Below are 19475 nucleotides of genomic sequence, written 5' to 3'. Positions count from 1 at the left end.
AGGCCTCCATCTGTGAGCGAGTGGTGGAGACCAGAACCTCCTCCATGTTGCTAATTTCTTATTATACACACCCACGGTTTGTGCCAAATCCTTGGAGCATCAGGCCAATGCACAGCAGAAGAAACTACAATAAACTTCTCATCCTACTCCCAGCACACTTAACCCTTGTCTGCTGTGACCTAGTTCTCAGCTCTCCTAACTACTGGCTGTTCAAGTATGGGCAAGCGGGATGCTCTGGGTTTTGATGCCATCCACTAGTTTCACCTAGTATGACTAAGCTTTTGAAATATTTCAACAAAATAGGTCAAAAACATCAGAGAAAACTTTGGTACTTACTTCAGCTCCAAAAGAAGAATAGATAAAATTCCTACTGCTACAAACATAAGAAAGGTTGTTAAAAAATATTAGCATCCAGCCAGTCAAATGATAAAGGATCATGAACCAGATCATGAATTTGAGAAGTGGCTCTGAGACGAAGGCCTGACTGTTCTGCTGTTTAACACACCCTGCTGTGAGCAGACAGTTTTATGAGCTCTTTTCCTCCCTTCAACCTAAGTGAACTCCAACTGGTCATTCAGAGAGAGAGAGAGAGAGAGAGAGAGAGAGAGAGAGAGAGAGAGAGAGAAAGGAAGGAAGAAAGAGAGAGAGAGAGAGAGAGAGAGAGAGAAGTACCAGTCACAAGTACACTTTTAAATTATTCACTCAAAAATAAAGGTGTAGTGACACTTTTAAAAGTATATTAGAGAAGGAAAATCCAAAGTGAAAGAAAAAAACACAATTTCCAAACAGCTACTCAAGAGATTCAATCAACATCAGCTAACTCTGTATTGATGTCTTCAAGCATTTTATCTTATTTGAATAATAAAATTAAGCGAGGTCACTTTCGCCTACTCTTTCTCAGAGAATAATAGTAGTGTTCTACTACTTGCAGATTTCTAAAATGCAAAGTAAAAGCACTGAAAAGAGGCACAGAATATCGTTTAGTTTAATAGCTCAGTGAAAGTCCACACCCCACTCTAAATATGAAAATATCACAGAACAAGCAGAAAAGGTAACAATGAGGATTTGCACAATTTAAAAATGGAGACAGGCATCTGGCCCACAGCTTCTCTGCAAAGCACTGTCACCAGACTTGGGTTCTTAGAATGATTCGTGTTGCTCTGTTTTTAAAGGGCACAGAGTCTATTTCATTCTTTTGTAAATCTGTGTGCAGATCTGGCCTGCAACAGAATGCTGGGCTAAATACCTTAAGGAGAAGGGCATTGGGACAAGTTGTCAAGCACTTAACACAAACTGTAAGCCTAGCTCTGAATCCTAGGACAGAACCCGGGAGCCTCCTCTGGCCATTCCATGGAGACCCCTTTCCTAGAAGTCAGAACGGGAAGATTGATGATTATCAAAGGCTGCCAAAGCAGTCCGGGAAATGTCACCTATATGAAAGCACCCGAGTCCCAAACCTGGCTACTGAGATGTCAGCAAAGTTAAAAATGTTTAAAGATGATCAAACAAGAAAGCTACAAAAATAATCAAGTAAGAAAGCTATTTATTGAAAAGTTTAATAATGTAATTAGGGAAAAATTGGTAAGTTAAGAATTCTCCTGTGATGAACAGATTTACAATGTTCATGCTCATTGTCCGGGAGAAACATCAGGACACTGAATCACTTGCATACTCAAGAGGATGCAAAGGGTATTAAGGAGTGTGAACAGGGGCTAATACATATAAAGGTTTTTGTTCTGCCCCCACCCCCATTAAAAGTTTCAGCCCTTAAAGAATGTTCTCTAAATTGTTATCAGAGTTGCATTTATTTTAAAATATTAGATCTGCTGATAATACTTAATACTATCACCATAAAACTACCACTCATTAAATACTCAACATGTGTGTGTATAATGTATGTGCATTTACATATATTCAGTGCTGTTAATCTTCTGTTGTGTATATACAATTAAAACCCCACATACGTGATGTTTTGGTAATCTGTTATAGTGTTGCATGCAAGATAACAGGACATTTATGTATGATCTTTCATCTGGTGTTTTGTTTTGTTTTTAAGACAACAGTCTCACTCTGTATCCGCTGTGCACCTCTCATTCCAACCTAGCCTCCGGTGCTGGGATTAGATATGCCATGTCCCTGTGCCCACCTATGACGTATAGTCTCCTAAATCGAATTAGAATTAAGATTTCCAGTTGTTTCTGAAGCAATTTTCCTTTAGCTTGTCTAGTTTCCTCCAAAAAGAAAGAAAGAAAGAAAAAAAGGTTTTCTTTTCTTTAGAACTATCTGAAGCTCAGATGCCTATGGTTCCAGCTACTTGGGGGGATGAGGCAGGAGGAAAACTATAGCAGAGATGTTTGGGGGCAGGTCTGGGTGGCATAGCAAGACCCTAGATCAAATAAACAAGAACAGGCAGAGAATAAGATTGCCCCACAGGTTTTTATCCTGGAACTAATTTCTCATTGATGCCTTCTTCCTACAGAGGAACAGAGTGGCAGAGTGCACAGGTAAATAAGAGACAATTTTTGAGGGGACTGGTTGAACCTTTGCATCGTCACCTCCTCATGTGAGAAGCAGCAAGTATTAGGATTCATTGCTCAGAATCCTCGGAAACTCAATACGACTATATGAGATTTTCACAGAACTCTTCCTCTTGGTGGGGACAGAGGGCAAAGAAATGACGAGTCCCTTGGAGACACTGTCGCACCTCTGCTGCTTGTCATGTTTTGTGCTGACCACCTGTTCCAAACTGCCGAGTTTAGCTGTGCATGCCAACAGCAGGCTTAGCTCAAGCGTTGCAGAATAGCATGCTAACTCCAGAGTCTCTGTGGTCTCATTTATCATGGAGTAGGTCACATTTCTGTGCAGCTAAAACTTTCTTCAAGTATAACAGGAACACATAAGCCTCTATTCCTGAAGACGACATGTTATCCAGTAGCATCCTCAGGGTCAGGCAATAAAGTCCACAGGAAAACACTTAGTCATGTTGCCTTTCTTTCTGATTCTCTCTCTCTCTCTCTCTCTCTCTCTCTCTCTCTCTCTCTCTCCCTCCCTCCCTCCCTCCCTCCCTCCCTCCCTCTCTCTCTCGCTTTTCAAGACAGGGGTTCTTTGTGCAGCTATGAAGCCTGTCTTGGAACTTGCTTTGTTGACCAGGCTAGCCTCAAACTCACAGAGATCCGCCTGCCTCTGCCTCCAGAGTACGGGGATTAAAGGCGTGCGCAACCATTGCCCAGCTCTTTTATACCTTTCTGTGACAGTCAAAATGAGAACACATGACTGCTCTTCACATAGTGAAGGAAAAAGGCTGTCATGAGAATACCTGCCAAGGTCTTCAGCATGTTTTTAAGCCTAATAAACATCTACAACTCTACTGTTAAAGGTCTGGGAAATGAGCAAAGTGGAATTGCGTTTCCTAATTTGCAAAAACAATTATGGTCTGCAGGGATTTGTTTTAATTTTTTTTAACTCATTTCAAACAAGGTCTGTTCCGTTTTCTCTTTCGTCATGGCTCCACAACTTAAGGCTTTCCGGAACAACTTTTGCAAACTGGAGAGCCTGACGCTCTTTTTCCTCTATTAACCTCACCTGGAGGATGTGTTCTGGCTTAGTTTCTTAAATTTGCTTTGGAAGGCACACACTGTTTAATTCAAATTTTCAACATGAGAACAACTGATAAAAGAGTTTGGGAAAGTTAGTGGTTGGACCACAGTGATGCTTCTGTGAATTGTTTTCTGTGCTGACAGAACTCTACTACTCTGCTCACAAACGAAGCTATGGTTTTTAGATAAGGAGTTTTTAGGGGGCTGGGGAAGAAGGTTCAATTGATAATGTGTTGGCTAGACAAGCCTCAGGACCTGAGTTTGGATCCCCAACATCCTCAGAAAAAGCAAAGCACTGCAGCACACACCTGTAGTACCAGTGCTGAGGAGGCAGACGCAGGCAGATCTCTGAAGCTCACTGGCTGGCCAAATGGCCAGCTGAATTGGTGAACTCCGGGTTCAATGAGATGAAGATACCTGGCAATCTCTGGCCTCCATTTGCTCATGTAAAAACACATAAGAATGTATATAAGCACCGTGCCCCTGCACCCCACATATACATTTTCAAACCTCAAAAACACGAGAACTACAGGACAGGAGCCACATATGATAAATCATTCTTTAAAAAAAAAATTCTCTTAACTAAACTTTCTTAAAATTTCTCGGCGCTATCTGTCTTTAGTTTTAAGATAGCACATTATGTTGGGTGTCCCAGTATGCACATGTAGTATTAGAACTGGGAGGCTGAGCCGGATGGTTGTATAGAGCCCTGGGAAACATACTTCAGTGAATGAGTGAGTGAGTGAATGTACACACACATTCATACACAGAACAAAATATCATGTAAATGTACTTAGTGGAATTAAGGTATAAGAAGTATAAGCTTTCTGGGTGCTGTAAAGCAACTGTCAATGTGACTGCCCATAACAGATTGTGTGCTGTCTCTGGAATGGAGACTAGACCTATCTCACAGGGCGACCAGGGGAAGATCAGAGCTCATCTGCAAGAATGGTATACACATGGAGGCACATCACACAGACAGTCTGCAGAGCAGAAAGTGAAGCAGGGGCCCTCAATGATGACATTGTATCCTGCCTTCTCATGGAATTAAATCCTCAAAGAAATGGAAATCTACATTTAAAAAGTTTGCTAAGTATATGAAATGAGTTATATTTGAGATTAAAAGAAACAGAAATATAGAAAACCATCCCAAGGGAAATCAGGCCCTATCAGAGATTATAAGCAATTTGTGCCCATCAAGGGAGAGACAGATCATATGGCCACTAGGTCAAAAAAGACTGCTTATGGCCAGTCAGAAATATAGGTGTCAGTATGGTGGCACATACTGATAGAATATAACTTGGGAGACTGAATCAGGTGAAATGAATGAGGCAAGCTTTGACGATATAGCCCCAGATCAGATCCTGTCTTAAAGAAAAAAAAAAAAAAGCAGCAACAACAAAAAACTAAACATCCCCCCAAAAACCCACAAAACAAAACAAACAAACCAAAAAACCCCCAAAACAAAACAAAAAGAAAAAATAAACCCAAGATGGAACTGGGATACTCAGAGGGGACTCACAGGTGCCAGGGAAGTCGCTGTGTAGGTCCTCTGGCTATCTGGCTCAGTGCTAAAATCTGGAAACCCCACAGAAGAGCTCCTGGATGCTACTCAACCCTGACGGGTACCAAAAGACCCCGGGAAGCAACAGCAGGGAAATGGGGGAAAAGGACCAAATTCTCAGGTTTCACTACTGTTTAAATTCCTACATACACCCCAGGGAAGTTTTGGTTCCTAATTAATGCAGCACAGGTATGTGGTTAGCAGAGATCATAGAAGTCTCAGATTCTGGAACGGATCCATCAAGGCAAATAAATCTAACGCACTCTGACACATTTTTGCAAATGTATTCACATTTTTATAATGTTTTTCGAAAGTCCAACTTTGCCAACAAATGAAGGTGATAATGACTTTCTGATTGATTAGCAAGATATCACATGTTCTATTAAATAACCCCTTATAAGCTTTGACAGAAAAGACAAAATAAACATAGTATGATGAACTCAAAATGGAGAGAAATCTGGGAGACACATCTGTAGTCCATAGGACAGGACAAGATAGACAAAAACAAGAACAAAGAAAACAAACACAGATGCAGGCAAAATTTATTAACAAAATCTAACATTCTTTCACTATGGGAAAAAATTCAAACTTGGACTAGAGATGAACTTCCTTCAGATGTTAAATTTCACTAAGATAATCCACAAGACGAATCATAGTCAATAGGGAGGGGCTGAGTGCTTTCTTCCTAAAATGAATAAAAAGACAAAAATGTCTACATGCTTTACTTCCATTTAGCGCTATACTAAAAGTCTGGTGCACTCCAAGAGATAAGACAGGAAATCAATGACATCCAGAAAGGAAAAAAGCACAAAGTCATTTCTATTGCAAATGCCATAATCTTGGGAGTATAAAATCATAAGGAATCTACTAAATAATTCTCAGGAACAAAGAAAGAAACCTAGAGGGATCACAGGAAAGAAGATCAATGCATAAACTTCTGTTATTTATATATCAGCATTGAAGGAAAAACCATCCTACTCAATACCACCATAAGGAATAAAAGAGGGATACATCTAACACAGCATAAAATCAATAATCTGAGAATCCTGAGACATTGCTGAAAAAAAATCAGGATAGACCAAATGAATGGGAGAGCAGCCTATGTCACTGAATGGAAAGGTACAAGATTATTAAGAGTACAACAATGAAGCCGGGATGTAGTTCAGTGGTGGACTGCTTCCCTAGGCCCAGGGTTCGATCCCTGGTTCTGAAGAAAACAAAATAAACAAACAAAAAACCAAAACATGACAATACACCAAAATAGATGAAGAGACTGACTGTATTCCCACAATGACTGTAGCTACCCTTTCTGAAGAACTGACCTCAGTTCCTAAATTCCATATAGGGATGAGGTATAGCTCAGCAACAAACTACTTGACAAGCATATCAGGGACCCTTGTACTCCTTAAAACAAGAAAACAAGCAAAACTGAATTATCCAGATAGAAATGCAAACGAGTCAGATTAATCAGAACAAGTGTGAACCCGGCATGACTTTAACAGTAGGCTCAGAAGGCAACTTAAAAATTTTGATTTTGGGAAAGGAGTTTGACTGAAGACTCGAACTCCCTTATTGTACACTCATCTAAAAGTCAGAGAAAACAACATACTATGATAATGGCCTTAGGCTAGGTACATAGACCAATGGAGCAGACAGAGGAGCAGATCCTTACATTTATGAATTTTTGACAAGAGTGGCTATAAATTATTGAAGAATTATGTAGATACCACATAATAACAGATAATATGTATTTAGTGCTTACCATGTGCCTGAAACTATTTGCTAAACTGATACCTTCTAATCCTCATCCTAATTCAATTAAGTAGACTGGATTCAATGCCCACCATTGAACAACAACAATTTAAAATTGATGTCCAAAGAGATAAAAAAACAGCAAATTACAAACACCAAAAGAGATTGGATTCTGGTGTGTCACTGACTCCGTGAGAACGTGATGTATTTTGAGTCCCTTCTCATAATGCCATTCCAATAATGTTAGTATTTTAAAGAGCCAGGCAGTGGTGGCACATGCCTTTAATCCCAGCACTCAGGAGCAGCCCTCGGAAGACAGAGGCAGGTGGATCTCTGAGTTTGAGGTCAGCCTGGTCTACAGAATGATTTCCAGGACAGCCAAGGCTACAATGAAAGACCCTGTCTCAAAAAACCAAAAGAGGGAGCATTTAGAAGCTGTTTCTGCTCTAACTAACTGAAACATATGATACCACTTTATAAATATATTTCCAGTGCCTCACCTCTCAGCATTTTAATATATCCACCTCTATTCTCTCTCATCCCTGAATGAGTATCATTCCAGGAAGTCATTTCCTGGTATTTATCGGATAGTGCCCCGCTTCCCCCTACATCCCCATTTTACCATCTTTCTGAAGCCTCAGAACAAGGCCAATTAACTATTCAAAGACTCCATAGTATTTTTTCTCATAAAGGAAAGCCTTTATGAGATCTGGTAGGCACATGAAGATACTGATAATAATAAAAGGCTGCATACATGATGTTTAAAAGGGTACTTTGTATACAATAAGCTACCCACCTCTGGTTCTCTTAAAAGAAAAACTCCAAGTGGCAAGGGGAAATGACACCGTTCCACGCCAAAGAACCCAAGGGCCAAAGGTCTAGCCTAGCCGATACCTCTGATACCGTGAGAAACTTTGAACAGGCAATTAAAATGATCTCAGATTTTTCTCTATGGGGAACAGGGAATCCAAAACAAAACTCTGACGTTTTTAGGAAAGTCTACTAATGGCTCACTAGTACAGCTAGCCACCCAAGCAAGGGGCACCTCACCTACCTGTGCATGTTCCCATTGGTGGTGAAAGACTGGCCACACACAGTACACTTGTAAGGCCTCTCGCCTGAGTGCACCAGCATGTGACGATCCAGGGAGCTGGCAGAGCTCAGCGACTTCCCACAGATGCTGCATGAGTGGTCAGCTCCTCCAGTGTCTGTATTGTGCTGCAGAGAGTAATCAGTGCGATGGTCACCTGAGAAGACGGCACTAGAAACACAGATCTGGGCTCTATAAAAACCAGTCAAGTCTCTCAACTCTCTCCCCGTGTCTTTTGAAGTGTTGTTGAAGGAGCCCAAGGCCTTAGGGACAAGGGCATATAATTATTTTGTTAGATTATCTTCCACTCCCAATTCTAGTTTTGGAAATTAGTTCTAGTGCAAAACTGAGACAGTTAATCTTTGCAAGTCTATGGGTTAAATAAACACATATATTAATTCCTCTGGGTGGAAGGAATCTTAACTATACAGCCAATATGCGAAATAAACAGGATTTTCACACTGGGAGACCACAAACCTTGTTCCAGCCTGACGATTTAGGTTGTTTAGAGAATAGAAACCTTTATGAGGTCGTTTGGGGTTCTGAAATATGGTAAAAAACATTTCTATCCAAATCTATGTTTCTTTAATCACTCGGTGCCATTACTACTTAGCAGCCTTTTATGATTTTCCACCATCATTTCCCACTGTTCTCTCTTCACCAGCAGTCTGTCATGAGCCAGCAATGGCATGAGTGGGATAAGGATACATCCCATTGTAAAGGGAAAAAGATCCCACGTCTAGGAAATCCTCGGCTGCATGAAGCACGCTTATATCAAATAAGGAGCAGCAACGGGGACAATGATACACATTTGTATTCCAGCACTCAGCATGAAGGAGGACTAGGGGCTTCAGTCAGCTTCATTACATAGCATGATCCTGTAATGAAAAACTAAGGGAAGAAAAAGGCAGGTGTGGTGATACATGCCTATAATCCCAGCACTAAGGCTGAAGTGGAAGGCTGCTAATAGTCCTAGGATAACCAAGGCTACAGTCTGAGTTCAAAGCAGCCTGGACTAGGAATACACGTAAAGGTCCCCATGTCAGTTCCCCTTCCTCTGCACACACATACACAACCAGAAAAAGTGTGAGGGTTGCGGGGGAGGGAAGAGACTTAACTATAATATTTTATCATAAGAGATTTAGTTCACACCATTACAAACAATAAGAAACATGGTTTCGATATATGTGATCAGTTAATTGTATGTTCTTTGAAAAACATTCTTAGTCTTTGTCATATAGAAACATGACTAGGCAAAAAATTATTTCATAATGACCCCAAGATTGCTAAAACACTAAACTTTAAACATAGCTTTACAATTTACTAGACAATTTAATTAGTGAGAACAATTTAAAACAAAAATACAAAGCAGTGGCGAACCTGACGGATGTGCATGGTCAGCTGGTGCTGGGTAGAGCAAACCTTTTCACACAGGGGACAGCTGTAGGAAGATTTCTCCTCTTTCGTCTCCTAAAGAGATTAAAACAGAGCATGGATTTCCAACCACAGTAAACTGGCACCTTCTGTTTTGTAATAAGCCCACGTCTAAGCAGCTGCAATCATTAGATTGGAGCCTGTCCAGGTATTTGTGCAGGTCACTTGCCCATCTGTCCTCAGTTTCCTTGCTTAAAAATGAGAAAACTAACATTGGCTTCCCTGTGCTAAGATTAAATTAGTGGACAAAGAGCAGGCAGTGCCACAATGCTCAGCACAGGGGCTCTCAGTGTTTATTAGTGGTCTACCACACATCACTTCACTGACCCCAGTGACTGAAAACCACCATGTCACCTACAGCTGAGTTAGGACAGGGTGTATTTCTCCCAACTCACACCCAAGCTCCAGGTACTATGTTCTTCCATTATTTGTTTGTTTGCTACTGTCTCATGTAGCCCAAGTTGGTCTCTAAGTCCTTAAATAGCCTAGACTTCCTTTAACTCTTGCTTCTCTTGCCTCCACCTTGCGTGTGCTGAGAGGACCAGGTCTCAAGGCCCCTCTGGAACTTAAGAGCGTTTATGATGTCCTTATCAGAAAACTCCATCTTATGCAAGGGAGGATTTCTCAGTGCCCTACCAATAATGGGAATTACATTCAATGTTCAATGGGAATAACAAGGCTCTGCCCAGAAAGCTCGCATCTTCTCGACACTAGTCAGCATGATAACCCAACCCGAAGACTTCCACAAGAAGTGACGAAAACTCAGCTTACTGTTTGGTTGGATGGCTCGTTTTATTTTCCCTCAAACATATAGGACAAGCTTCCTTCAAGCAATAGTCTTATCTTTCTAAGGAAAAGGCTAGCTTCTTTTGCTGACCCTTTGTTATAAGCTCTTCCTTCTAAATCATTCGTGGGAAATCACAGGGAAGGCCCAGTATGACCTTCTTACCCGCACAGAGCTCAGGCATCATGGCTCCCTATCTATGCTCCGAAAACTAACTCTACTCACGTCTGGGCAGCTCTCGGGAATTAGAATGTACAAATATTGCCATCACTGGGCTTCCATAAACAGCAGGATCATCTGGAAGCTCTGGGTAATATAAACTTTAAGACTCTCAACACACTGGCCCAGGGCTGGGGGGAATACCGGAGATCTGTTTGTCTCACAATCTCCCCAGAAGACACTGATGCACTTGCTCAATCAGGAGATCATGAGCACGTCCATGGAGAAATCACAGATTCTGAGCTCACACTATGGCAAGTCCAGCCACAAGAACTCATTTGGGGGGGAAGATACTAGTGCTACGTGAGGTGAGAGGCAAGAGGAGAAGAGTGGGGGGACGCCCTGGTAAACCTCCACATCCTATTCTGGTCTTGGATAGCTCTGAGTAGATTTTTTTTTCATTTGCACTCATTTGAATGAGTTTCTGCTTTCTTACTGTTAACATCAATTATTGAGCACATACTGATTAGTGAATTTATAGCAACTTCGGGTTTGGAGATTTTCTTTCCACAATCACTAAGAGATAGCCACTTATTTTCTGGAAAAGGAAACTTTAGAGTACAGAAGGACAAGAAACTTGCTCCAAACGGAGAACAATTAGAAATCGACACTAGTTTAACATTCAGACACTCGATGTCCCATTACCTTAAGTAACGATACTATAGAAAATCTGAACTCACCGCACAGAAAAGCAAGATCTTTCTGGTTGTGGATGAGAGGTGATGGAAATAAAAGTATCCTAAAGACTGTAAAAACAAACAGCACCACAAACCAGATGGGTGAAATGAACGTGTGATGATGTCTTGCTTGTGGCTACCTTCTCTCTTATTCTAAACTTTTTTCTAATCGGTGGAAGCAGGTTGGAGAACTAGGCCAGCCAAGTCTAGTTCACCTTCAAATCCTAAGTTGAGGATCCCAGAGACAAATAGACAAATAAGTAAAAAAAAATATATAAATAAATTTTTAAAAATCTGGTTTTGCCCAGTTATTCATACACTTCTTGTTCTCTCAGAGGAATAAGAAGAAGATGCCTTACAGCCAGGTCAAAATTTTAGGAAAAAGTCAAGTTCTGAGGTATTTATGTCAAGCCATCAGTCTGAAAAAACTATGTAGACTTTTTATACTGTAAAGTGTAAACTTGTGTATTATGTACTAAATGCACATTTAAAAAAGCCTAAACCCAGGCAGACACAGTGGGCTCATCCCTTTACTTTAGTCCCGCAGACGGCTTAGGCGGGGGAACTATTCAAGTCCACAAGCTCATGTCAGTCTGCACAACACAGTGGGACCTTGTCCCAAAAAAAAAAAAAAAAAAAAAAAACCTGGGCCTCCGAGTGGCCAATCACTTGAGGAGACATATTTTAATAAAACCATCTGTGGTCACCTTGAAGTAGACACCAGGCACATTGTGTGGAGGCACACAGAGCTGACTGATATTGACTCTAGGGTTGATCATTAACCTCTGCCAAGCCTAAAGCTGGTAACGCTGCTGTGCAGGCCATAGTATACGTTCACAAAACCTGAGGTGTCTGTGGAATCAGATGTACTGACTTTAAAAGTTGAGCAGATTAATGAAGGAGCACTGTGATGGTGGAAAAGGCCCACTATAAACGTCTGAGCCCAGTTATACTCACGCTGGTGAAAGAAACACACTTCCTGAGCTGGGAGATAAAATTAGCAGCTAATGTGATAACTAACCAGCCCATAATGAAACAATCTGGCACCCTTGTCAGCATCCGGCTCGGGCTAATCTCTCCTGGAATGCTACGGTCACATGGATGCAACTTTTCCCAAGGCACCCTCCTTCCTCTCTCCCTGTGAAGCTGTCAGGTAAAGACACTTCCTCACTCCCTGAGCTGTCTACAATTATGTTTTGTTTTCTGATATCGGGTGCTGTATTTAGCAGGTAACCTCTGGTCTGAGCCTCCCTCCCAAAAATAAAGCCAGGGCATCATCGCATCCCTGAAGGAGAAAGGAAGCAGATGACAAGGGCCCAGCTACCCAGCACATTTGACTTCCTCACTCCCAGGAAACAGCCTCAGTATCCAGAGATGGAAGGAATGGTGGGTGTCTTCAGAGACCCTAACTGTCTCTGAGCGACTGGACTTGGGCCAGCTACGCTGTGCTATTTAAGGAAAAGCTCTTCCCGGTCTCCCATTCCCTTTTGGTAGAGTAGAGAAGAATGAGTAAGACAATGACCTCTCATTGCTTAGCCATCTTTGAAGGTTTGACACCTGGCACAGTAGCTAGGCAGAAATAGAAGCTGGATCTATTGTTACATGAGTTGATAGACAGAAAGACTGATGGAGAGATGGACAGACAGCCATATGTGAGTGGAAATAAACCTTTTCTTCCCAGGACTAGTGCTCCATCTGTACTCGGGCTGAGCAATTTTCTCAGGCACCCACGGGAAAAGAGGCACACGAAGGCAAGGGAAAAGAGAGAAAGAGAGAGTGTTATCAGTGCTCCAAACCTAAAACATCCCCGAGCGTTGCTGAGTCCTCTGGCTGTAGGTGAGGAATGGAGGCATGCACACTTACACATTTCAGGGAACCTGGGGCTGCTATCGCTTCCTAGAGGGCACATTGTACTAAAAACATGAGACTCTGTCAAAAATCCATCATGGGTGTGCTTGGAGAGAAGTCTGCATAAGAAGCCATTAGCTCACAAAAGTGCCAATGAGTTCTCTTGTCCATCCTTGCTCCCAGAGAAGAATGCCATGTCCCCATCAATCTTTGAGCGTGACTACATTATACCACAAGAAACACTACATGGTTTCAGAGACAGACTGAGAATTATCTGCCCTCTGCCTCCTTATTTACCTTGTGGTAAATGTTGCTATCAGGACAGCAACAACTCTTTGTTTATTAACTGAAAAGACTTTGATGCTCATAGAGGAGACAGGCTTTTCTAACAGCATTCCTCCCGATTTCTGTTCCTGTAGTTACTCTTTCCAACCGCTCCCGACCCCGTGACCACTAAAATTCAAGAGGATTAAAAGGATTGAACTTGGGGACCTTGCACAGCTCTGAATGGAGCACAACCCTTTTCCACCCAATGGATCTTAAACAGGATTCTCTGAAGCCATAATTGTATGTCTCTAAGACTAGAGAGCTGAACCCTGAGCAAACAGGAATGTATTTGCCACCTAGTCTGAAGATATTTGGGAAAAAGAAGAAAAAAAAAATCAAGGCACTACTAATTAGTAATTAGTGTGAGAAAAAGAAAAGCAACAGCACCATGCAGGGGCAGTCGAGTTCATGCCATGACAGAAATTTCCTCCATGCAAGGACATAAATCACGAAACATCTATTCCTGAAAAATGATGGAGGCCTTTGGCTATATCTTCAATGAAGAATCTGTCCAGGGTTTCCACTTAGGCAGCCTAGGAATTCTCCCCTACATTCTCATAAGATAAAAGCCACAGGCTGCTACCACCCAACCCACAGATCCTTACCTGGTTCCTTCTGCCGATCCGATTTGGTCCTGGAGGCTTCATGGGGGACTTGATGCCCTGGGGGCTCCCACCATTCTCAGTGACATTTGCTACGCTCATTACTGCTGACATCATGGTGTTGATGGAAGACAGGTCTGAGCCTTCTAAACCAATGGGTGAATTTGACGTCATCGGGATGGGGTTTTATACCACTAAGAAGTCTCTGCTACAGAACTGAAAAACAGATACGACTGATGTTCTCATGTGAGCTTAGGCTTGTCACAGTCATGTGGCGCTAATCATAGCAAGGGCAATAGACATAGATCCCCAATACCCTTTTCCTAGTTCAACCCCTACCCAGAATATAGCTCAAAAGGATTTTTGTTTGTTTGTTGAGACAAGAGCTTGCTACGTAGCCTGGGCGGTCCAAACTCACTCTGTAGCCAAGATGACTCAGAACTCCCTGATCCTCCTGCTTCAGGCTCTCAAGTACTGAGATTACAGGTATGAGATACCACACCCAGTTCCAAAATAGTTAGAGCTTTCTTCTACAGATGCAACCCGTTTCCTTTCTAAGTGAAGGCCACCAATAGAACTCAAGCTATCTGAAGCAGCTTTATCTTTTCTTTCTTCTTCTTCTTCTTTTTAAATCTCATGTGTTCTGTGTGGTGTGTTTCGTGTTTGCATTAAAGTGACTGCATGTGTGCAAATGCATGGTTTCCCAGATAGCTGTCTGCTTTATGTACTGAGGAAGTATCTCCTGCAGAACCCAGAACTTGTGATTTAGCCGGTCTATTCCACCTGTCCAAGAATCCTGTCTCTGCCTCCTAAGTACTGGGATTATGGGGCTAGGGGTGGTTGGGTGGGTGAGCACCACACATACCTGGCTTTTTAATGTGGGCATTGGGGATTCAGACTTTAATTCTCAGGGCAAGCAGTTCATCCAGTGAGCCATATTCCTAGCCCATGATTTTCCTAATCTTTGTGAGCAGAGTTTGACAAGAGGAAACAGAGCTGTGTTTGGCTAACACATTCCACCCTGTACTCGCTTGCTTCTTCTGAAATGTTCTAAACTTAAGAACTAGTTTATAGGACACTTCAGGTTTCCTGTAACTTCATGGCTATATGGCATCATGGATTTAAAGGTGTGTGTATGTATGAATTCTAGAAGCCAACCCTGCAAGAATTTTAACCAAATTTAAAACTATGATTAACAATCCTGTTTCTTAAAAAATGTAAGTAACATACAATTCCTAAGATGGAGAGAAATGCTGCCACTCTAATTACCTCCATTTTCTGTCACAAGGGACACTTCCTGGTTACAGTTGCCATCCACACAAGTCGGAAATGATTCTGTTCTTTTCTTCTCTTGGTGTCACCCCTTTACACTGGAAGAGAAATGGGACACTGAGTTAGTTAATTCACCAAGGAAAATGACTCAGTACTGGCTGGGAGTAAATGGTACATGCTTATGACCCCAGATACTGAAAGCAGAGATATGAGAATCTGAACTTGGTGCTAGCCTGGGCTACATAAGAGACTCCATCTCAAAAAAGAAAAAGAAATAGATTCAGTGTTCTTTCTTAGTGAGAAAAATGTGGAAGCACTGATTAGCTGTGACCTCACATCACTATTCTCACAAAGGAGAAACAAATCTGTGTCAGTCTTTTCTATCTTTCCTCCCCCACCCTCCAAGACAAGGTTTCTCAGTATAGCCCTGGCTGTCCTAGAACTCGATCTGTAGACCAGGCTGGCCTCAAACTCAGCCTCAAACTTGTCTGCCTCTGCCTCCTGAGCGCTGAGATTAAACTTGAGACACCACATCTAGTTTTTTTTCTTATAAAACTGTATGAAGTGGATTTTCAACCTAATGTCCCTACTGAGCTGCCTCCTATACTCTCAAAGGCAAGGAATTTTTCCAGTATTTTACTTTCTCACCTATTTCACGCCTAATTTTCTGTTATACTGAACCCCATTTCTTCCCAGATCTCCACTTTATCCACATCATTTCTCATTTCCTAAGAGCTCAGGGTGTAGACAATATTAGTTCACAGCTAGAAGACACGTGGGTAATAGGAAATGAATGACCAAAAGGAAATTCATGGTCCACACCACATCAAAACCGACTTCATTCCTGAACTATAAGAACATAGGTGATATGTTCTTCTCATTTTTTATCTGGCAAAATATTCTAGATCTAGTGGTTCTCAACTCTCTTCATGCTTCTTTAACTTTTTAACACAGTTCCTCACATTGCAGTGACTCATAAGCATAAAATTACTTTGTTGCTACTCATAACTATAATTTTGCTACTGTTATGAATCATAATGTAAATATCTGATGTGACCCTGGTGAATGGGTCATTTGGCCTCAGAAAGGGGTTGTGACCCATAGGTTGAGAATCACTATTCCCTGTTAGTAATAACTGTTGGTATCCCAATGAAGCAGGAACCTAAGATCAAGTCTGACATCTCAGTTTCCAAGCAGATGCTTGGGAAAAAAACTGTAAGTTTGTGATTCCCTCCTTCAACTTTAAGGGGATGTAGCAATGGGTCCCAACCACAACGGCACTTACAGCCGCAGAGCAAGAGAGGCCTGGGGATGGAATTCTGTAAAGTCTCTACCAGTTAAGTAGCATCAAGTTAAAACTTATACCCCAATTTTGAATGTCGAAAGATAAAATATGGGAAACACTCAGTAGTAGGGAACATCTTAGGCCTATATGGGACTTTGGATTCAATCACCAGAACCACCCCTCAAAAGACAAATGTGTTTCACACTTTGTGAGGAACACGTGTTCCCTCAAACATTTGCATTAGAAACTTAATTCTCAAATTCAAAAGCTAATGAACGGTCTTTGGAGGTGGGGCCTTTTAGAAGGTTACTGAGATCTACTGAGGAGGAGGAGGAGGAGAAGCAGGAGAGACCTACTCTGCCTCACCAAGGAAAGAAAACAAACCTCAAACCTGAACTACTGCCTTTTCATGAAGTTTCCCTCACACTAACAGACCACTTAAAGTTACTAAAAATTCATAGTGCTTGGGTGGTTTTTTTCTTTCTTTAGGGAACATAAAGACAAGAGTGCATATATAGAAGAGTGAAGGAACATACATACTTCTTTTTAAAGAGATTGCTAACAAATATGTCACCAGTTCCTGCTGTAACTCATCAGCGAGTATGAATGTGCATTTGGTTCACCTCTGTATTTTTGTTTGTTTGTTTTTGCTTTTTGAAGCTTTTTGGAGCCTGTCCCAGAACTAGCTCTTGTACACTAGGTTGGCCTTGAACGCACAAAGATCCACTGACTCTGTATTTTCAATGTACAGAAAGTTTAAGACCATTGACTAGAAATCGTCGATACATTTCTCTTATTTCAGTAAAGAGAAATTGAATCTATCTACCAATTATTACCAAGATTAGATGATGATTTTTGCTTGTTCCCACTGCTCGCTCGTTCTCTCTCTCTCTCTTTCTCCCCCCCCCCCCCACCGTCTGAGACAGGGTCCATCTATACAGCCCATCCTTTTGTTTATATTTAGACAAGGTCTCTCCATCTAGTCCTGGTTGTCCTGAAACTCTTTATGTAGACCACATATGTAGCCTCTAACTCACAAAGATTCACAATGACTTGAACTTAAGAGTGCTAGGATTGATTTATCTGTCTGTCAACGAAGTTATGCAAACCCTGGATGACATTTGTATCTGTTTAAAACTATGACATACAGTAGTAGAGCCTGGTGTGAGGTCTTCCTCACCTCACTGTTCTTATGTGGCGGTTTCCTACTGCCACCTGAGAAATCCTTAGGGTCGATAAGAACAGTAAGCAGCAGAACTATAGGCAGAAGGTAAGATAAGGGAAGCAAGCTTATGTTTCAGTGCTAGGATTGAAGGTGTGCACCACCATGCCCAGGCCTGCATTAGGGTCATGATCTATGTACCATTCCCAGCCCCATATTAAGATTGTGTTCCATCATGCCCAGCTCAGTAGGAACTGACAAAACATATTCGCTGGACAGAGGCAAACTACCAACAATCCCTGTCCCACAGGCATGAGAATCAAAGACGGATTCTTTCAAACTATCTAAGGATTTGAATACAGGCTGTCCATCCAGTAAGAATGACTATAGCTAGCTACCTAGCACATTTTCCTAGCTGGAAAGAAGAAAAGCCTTGCAAACATATTTCCCAGGTCTTGGCAGGAAGACATAGGCTACAGTTATTTCCTCCTTGGGGATAAAGTGTAACGTGCGGCACTAAGAACCCCTTTGTTTACTTCCTTTACGTGTATTTGAAATGCTAAGTAAACAGCAGTATGTTTTTAAAAGGAACCTCTCATTTCTGGTGAGAACTGCAGTTAGCAAAAGGGAAGGAGTCTGAATTCACCCTGAGAGGGTATTTCAGAAGCACCAACACGCTTCCCTCGGAGCTAGGGTATGACTTCACGCCAGTTTATTCTTGATTAAGTCTGGCATGGCATTTTCCTTTGGGATCATGAAGCGGTGCATGAAGGAAAAGACTGGTATAAAACACGGCACTAATTGCTCTGCCTTAGGGGTAAAGAAACAACATCCATCTTTACATTGCGGAACAGGTACAGGATAATTCAATCAGAAAAGTTGTCTAATTCTAGTTGATCCTATGTAACCAACCAGCAATACTGAACAATAATAACCATCCAAATGGAAACATTTAAACCTGCTGATACTTATGTCTGGAAAGACAAGTTTTCTCTTTGATTCCCTCACCCAGCCTAGTTCCCCCAGGGGTAGTGACCCCCCCTCCCCCGCCGATACCCCATGCCTTGCAGAGGATGCTAATGCCCAAGTCTTAACACAGGCTCCAGGTCACAGAGAGAAGCCTGTGCTTAAGTCTGAGAGGCTGAAATCCCCACCATGTGGGGCTGAGCTGTCAGAGAGGATCCTCCTATCTACTGGCCTAAAAGACAGTTTTAAGATCCATTTACAGTGTCTTTGTTGCTTGGTTTTTTTTTCTTTTTTTTAAACAGAATAGTTACAGGCCTAGAGAATTTTCATTCTCTTTCCCGCACAATTTCTTCTCCCATGTGCTACATCTGAGATCATTTAAGACTTAGACAAAAATAAAAATGATAAATCTGCCAAGATGACTCTATGCTTGCTGCAAACCTTGAAGACCTGAGTTCAATCCCCAAAACCAACACTGCAAAAGGAGTGAACTGATATGTATGTAGGTAGTCCTCTGACCCCACCCTCCAACACATACACTTTAAATCTTTAAAGTAAAAAAGCATTGGCCCATTCTAATACAAAAACCTCCAACTGAAATCAGAGAAGATAGGACCCCAGATGACGTTCCCAAACCATAGAAGTGACTGACCAACAGGTATCATCATAGATCTGGGAATGGGAGGAAAGGAAGAAAGAGGAGGAAGGAGAAGGAGTGTCTGAAGTTTTGCTTTCTGTGATGCAAACCCCAGGCATCTTGAGATTTCTCATCCCACACCAGAGATTCAACTGGTCAAGAAGAAGAGAAGAAGCAAGTTGCAGTTACAATTTTAATCTTATTTTACCCTACATTTTGGGAAGGAGAGCATGGATGGGGTGTGGGAGTGTGGGAAGCTA

At 41.8% G+C, this 19475-nt stretch overlaps 1 protein-coding gene across 9 annotated transcripts in view; it reads right to left on the bottom strand.

Moving 5' to 3' along the window:
* Positions 1–19475, bottom strand: part of Rreb1 (ras responsive element binding protein 1) — a 131195-nt gene that overhangs the window by 44386 nt on the left and 67334 nt on the right. For all 9 annotated transcript variants that reach the window (XM_048425577.3, XM_085699395.2, XM_087896540.1 and 6 more), the window contains exons 3-6: positions 15163–15263; positions 13897–14109; positions 9383–9472; positions 7967–8130 (exon numbers count right to left, since the gene is read on the bottom strand). In XM_048425577.3, the coding sequence (XP_048281534.3) occupies positions 7967–8130; positions 9383–9472; positions 13897–14067 (425 nt within the window). In that variant the 5' untranslated portion in view covers positions 14068–14109; positions 15163–15263. The remainder of the gene's footprint in view (positions 1–7966; positions 8131–9382; positions 9473–13896; positions 14110–15162; positions 15264–19475) is intronic.

The sequence above is a fragment of the Myodes glareolus genome, chromosome 14, assembly GCF_982192425.1.
Source record: "Myodes glareolus chromosome 14, mMyoGla1.1, whole genome shotgun sequence".
Classification (NCBI taxonomy): domain Eukaryota; kingdom Metazoa; phylum Chordata; class Mammalia; order Rodentia; family Cricetidae; genus Myodes; species Myodes glareolus.
The sequence above is the reverse complement of the archived record's forward strand: the minus strand, read 5'-3'. Positions and strand labels throughout refer to the sequence as shown.